Below are 5,405 nucleotides of genomic sequence, written 5' to 3' on the forward strand. Positions count from 1 at the left end.
GTAAAACTGCAGATTCCGCTCTTCCTATATTTGGCCACTGGAAAAAAGACATGATATTTCACTGAATAATAAATAAACAAAAATTAAATAACAATAAATACAACTTGCATTTTACAGCTCTTGCAAAGTACTAATGAGGTTATAGGAAACGTAAGCATACTGTTTCTTGCCAGCCAGATGCTTCTGTATTGTTTTAGGTTGAAAGGGGACCTCACTGTACTGTGAGACATAACAGTTCCTTTCATGATAGGAGAGGACATGATTGACTCTCGTCGTTTTATACCGTGTATTGCTAAAGTCCCTCTCCTTGAGTAAATTTTCAATCTTTGTAAAACTAGTTACAATAAAGTTGATTGCACCTGGTAGTTCATTTAAAGTTTTACTCCCACTTTGTGAGAGGGATTAATTTTAATTGAACATGTTTACTGCAGAGAGGATGCCAGTTGTGAACAGTCTGTAAGGCTTTCTATCTCCTTCACCACCTCAATAATTGTTTGCGCCTGGTCTTGGTGGAGCACATGGGTAGCATTGGAGAGGAACTTCTCATGGAGGGATTCTTGGCTGAGGGGCTTCCTCCAGTGTCCGTAGAAGGTGTCACATCTGCCAGTCACGATCTCTCCGCTCTCCAGGAGCAGCACCACTTCCCCGTACATCTTGTCAAAGTTGGCCACATTGTCTTCAGGGTGTTCCACCACCACCTTCTTCAACAGGTTGATCAGATCTGGTCTACTAAGGCTGTCCTCACTGAAGGAAGAGATGCCCACCTCGCCATCCAGAAGGGCAGTGCAGGCGTTGAACTGGAAGGAGTGTCGCGCCTCGTGCTCAGACTCTGGGAAGGGCCTATTGATATACTTGGAGACTGGGACCCTCAGAAGAACAGCGCGGATGGAAGCAGGGTTAAAGGAGCCTGTTATATTGGTGACTCGGTTTCTGACTGAGATGGCAGCGTCTGCCACCCAGTGCATGCCCAAGTGAGCTGGAAACCTCTTGAAGGCGATGTCTTGCTTCTCCAAGAGAAAGCTGTAATCTTGATCTGGCATTGCCAGGGACGAGGGCTGGTAGTCACCATAAAAAGCACTGAACCCTGAGCAGCCAGGCACATCGTCCAAGATAAGTGGGTTGGCTTCCATCCCACGGGCGGCTAGAAGTGCTGCTTCCATCCCAAAGCGGGTCGCATTGCCAATATGGAGAGGCTTGGCAAGAGTTGCAGCATTGGCCATAGGTGCCCCCGCCAGAGAGGCAGCGATCGCCAAAGCATGGGCACATTGTTTTGCATTCAGTGAAAGGAGCTTTGCTGTAGCAGCAGCGCTGCCCATGGTGCCAACAACAGAAGGAGGGTGGAACCTGAAGGAAATAAAAAGAATGGTGTCAGACATGGAATAAGGATAATACCAAAATAGATTTAAAAGAGGGGTAATGCTAACAATAAGTGCGAACTACGGAAATATACTAAAAGCATATCAGCCATTAATGCTATTATGTAGTACAAGGAAACAGAGAAACTATAATAGGATCCAATCAGTCATTTGACACAAATAAATAATCTAGTTACAGCAGAAAAATTTACTTTACCATATTTACTTTGTATTGTGTGCTGTCCACATACATGATTTTGTTTGCATGATAGGTTCCTCTTAGGGATATTTCTGCCCTATGTGCCAATCGGGCACAAATCATAACACACCCCCTCTTTAGGGTTCTCATACATTACACATGGAATATTTCTACCCTTTTCATACATCGTACATCATAACCATGCCCGGGAGATACTGCGCCCCCTGTGGGCATCGAGTGTTGGTCATGGGATTTTTCTGCCCTTTGTGGGTATCATACAAACCTTTTAGGGATATTGCTGGCTTCATTGGAGAAACGCATGAGCTTTCCTTGCACCTCAATGCCCACGTTGAATGCTAACAGGAAGTCTGAGCCACTGGGTCGGAAGCCCACCGGCAACATCTGGGAGGCAGCCATTAGAGCTGGCAGCACAGCACCTGACGGGTGAGTGGCAGGGTGCCAAGTGTCATCGAAGTCCATGGAGTGACTCTGTTAAAGGAGAGTAGAGGATTAGAAGGTACTTAAAGAAGGGTGGGTCAGGAAGTGATGTTAAGTAGAGAGATTGTATCATCGACCTATGGATACAATTTACAGAAGTGTAGGATTCATATTCTAAGATTTGGTTGAGTGACTGTGCCATTGCCCAATACAGACTCTTTACAGGAGTAGAAACAGACAGAATTGAACATTGGAGGCGACAGCATTTAAGTAAAAGTCTCATAAACTCATTGTTCTTAGTGTATGCTTGAGGGATAAAGTGATAGCCCGCTCTCAAAATCCTTACCGCTACTCCATTGACATATGCAGCCAGCGTAGGTGGGAGTCTCAATCCTTTCCTTCCGTACACAGAGCTGATGGCAGACAAGGAGTACATGTCCTGTTGGAAATAAAATTAAGTTAGGAATAGAAAGTGCACCTAGAAACCTAATAAAGAAACAGCGGAGATTTGGGGAATGTGGATTATTCAACTCTAAAGACAGGATGATTCACCTGATACGTGGTGGGATCTATTAGAAGAAACACATGAGCAGGCAAGGGGTCTCTGCGAGTAGATGCAGTGTTTCTGAAGGACAGTTGTTTAGGGGACCAGAGTTCCTAATGTTTATTTGGGTACCCTAGTCCATGCTCGCAGTCCTGCCAGTGTCTCAAGACATTAGCTGCTTTGCATCTGAAGGCAGCCTGGGCTGTGATTAGTGGAGGAGTATTTCATGGTGGATGAGTAATTCAAGGTGTGACTTGGTCTTTCTCTCTTCTTACCTATTATTTTGGAGGGTTATTTAACCCTATTATTCTAGAGGGCTCTTTAATGGCTAAGGGGTTCATGGTGATTTGCTTGGTTCAATCCAAGATTTGAATAACCTGGTAAAATCTCATGGTGATCCTGAACCACTAAAGTCTGTAAGCAGTTTTACATGGCACAACCACAGGAGTACAGTCACACTCTTGGCGTAAATAGGGTTTTTAATTGTTCTGCATGGTGTGTTGCTTAGTGAGTTCAATGTCTCCTCTTACCTGGCAGTATCCCAGGGCGATGCTGAACACATGGGTCGCGCTTCCCACCAGTCCAACGCCGATGCTGTCCAGGATCATACGCTTGCTTCGGTGCTGCACGGTTTGGGACAGGTGATCTGTCTGGACTCCATGTATGAATGAAGCAAAGCTGCTAGTGACCGCCTTCTCCAGAGGACTCCCCTCCAACACTGAATGAAGAGAAGAGACAGGATCAGAACTACAGGCATTCTGGGCTGACATCAGACACAAATCCAGCTGATCCGGACCAGAACCAGATGTTGTTCATATGGGACAATCATTACACAGGACTCTTGGAGTTGTAGACTGATAGCAGATGCAAACCAGTGCTAGCGGCTTTATAACCGGTTATGGGGATCATGGCATTAGGGACCCAAGTCAAGGTAAGCGATACCAGAACCAGTAACTGGGCCCATGGGATACAGAGCGGTCCGGGCACAAGAAGAGTGGCATCAGAACCAGTAACTGAGCCCAGGGTATACTGAGCGGCATCAGATCAGGGAGAGTGACTCCAGAACCACTAACTGGGGCCAAGATATAGAGAGAGGTCTCAGACCAGGAGAAGGGACACCAGAACCATTATCTGCATTAAAAAAATACAGTGACCTCAAACCAAGAGCAGTGAGTACACACAGACACTTACCTTCCACCGCCGCTGTGTGCACCTGCCTGGACAGCCTGAGGACGGCGTGTTGTTTCTGGAAGAAGGGAGAAAGCAATATTAGTCGACTTGTTTCATTGTATAAGAACATAGAAGGGAGTGGACAGGGCTAAAAGAGAGGAACACAAGGCAACAGAGTCAAGAAGGAGAAGAGGACAGTGAAGGAGGAATAACAGAGGAGAGATCTGAGGGTTTTCACAGCTAGCAAGTGCAATCTGTCAAACTGCAGTTCCAGACTGCCAAACGAGTGACTTCAGCCTGGCACGTGAGCAGGCTCTGCCTAGCAAAGAGCCTAGTACCCTGACATTATAGGAACCATTCTGGAGCATTATGCCAGCACCTTAAGTTGGCATACATCTGATCGCACCCCTATGACAGGTGATGCTAGTCTTTTGGCCTGTGATGCCAACAGACTGTCGTATGATGCCAGCGCCTTACCACATACATCAGAGGGTCTCTGTTCTGGTGCAAGCATTCTGATTGGATGTTGGCAGTGAAGCAGTGTGAAGCATGATATCAGCTGGCACAGTATGAAACTTTACTTTGCTCCTAAGGTAGATGCGAGAAAGACAATGTGTCTTGGGCCACAATGCACCACCGAGGCACTATGTATCAAGCTTTGTGCATTTTTAATCCTAATCTGGGAAGCAAATACTTACAATAAAGGCCCAAACTCCTTTCAGTGCAATCTCTTGCTGCTAATTTTGCATTTTAACGAGCTGTGTATGCTTCACTGGCTCTGCTTGTTAACAGCAGCAGCGCTGCAAACAACAGGACTGCAGCAAAACCCCCAAGACGCTTTAAATATTACTGTCGTATTTCTGAGGATTATGCTGTATGATAACAACCTCTATTGGCGAACATCTTATAACAGACCTTAAGTACCCAGGATGCTTCTGCTATGCTCACAGTAGACAGAGACGTCCATATTATGAACATCAGAGAACACATGGCGAATGGTCTCAGAACTGGCGATATTAAAAGACGTGGCAAGGTAATAATAAAAGGGGCTCTCATTTTATTCACAAACATATATTGAGAAACCAAACAAATACTTGAGAAGTACGAGAATATAAAAAGTACATAAAAAGCATCAGAATGCCAAGGTGAAAAAAGCAAATAAACGTGAAAGCAGTCATATAGCCACATACACTTTCTAAATAAGTAAATGCGCTGTCTGTTGTATTTTAGAATATATCCCTCCATAAAAACTAATAAACGAATAGTGAGATCGAGAGAAAGGCTTTCAGCCAAACTAAGTGGACTATGGAAACAAATTATGCCCCCCAAGCAGACGAAAAATATACAAATCCAGCCTTTAAAGCTGCCAAAACCTGATGCCTGTAGTGCGGCTCACCTGGAAGGCGCATTGAAGCATGCTCTGCACTGATGTCTGCCTCTGTCCTGAGAGAAGTTTCCCCTGTCTCTACAAGCAGTCTCTCTGTCTTTCGAGGTGGACCTCCTGTGCCCCGCACTCTATCTCTGTCGACCTGAGAGGGGTCTCTTTTGTCTCTGTGCTGGGACAGTGGTTCGCTCGGCCTCGCTCTCTCCGGTGCCGAGGGCAGGTGAGCTTCTGGTGTTGGCTGATGTGTCTCTCTCCTGACAGAGGTTATATACCCTGAAGAGGCGCGTGAGATCAAGCCCTGTGGAGAGTGACGTC

The 5,405-nt window shown here is 45.8% G+C and overlaps 1 protein-coding gene across 1 annotated transcript; it reads right to left on the reverse strand.

Annotated features, from left to right (window-relative positions):
- Positions 1–422: 422 nt before the first annotated feature.
- On the reverse strand, positions 423–5,123 carry LOC147728160 (cis-aconitate decarboxylase-like). The gene is made up of 6 exons (XM_086963236.1): positions 5,103–5,123; positions 3,728–3,782; positions 3,067–3,254; positions 2,339–2,431; positions 1,838–2,043; positions 423–1,344 (listed from the first exon to the last, which is right to left on the reverse strand). The coding sequence occupies exons 1-6, from the start codon at positions 5,121–5,123 to the stop codon at positions 423–425; spliced, it is 1,485 nt and encodes a 494-aa protein (XP_086819362.1).
- Between the last annotated feature and the right edge of the window lie 282 nt (positions 5,124–5,405).

Source organism: Lissotriton vulgaris, chromosome 3_1 (genome assembly GCF_964263255.1).
Source record: "Lissotriton vulgaris chromosome 3_1, aLisVul1.2, whole genome shotgun sequence".
Taxonomy (NCBI): domain Eukaryota; kingdom Metazoa; phylum Chordata; class Amphibia; order Caudata; family Salamandridae; genus Lissotriton; species Lissotriton vulgaris.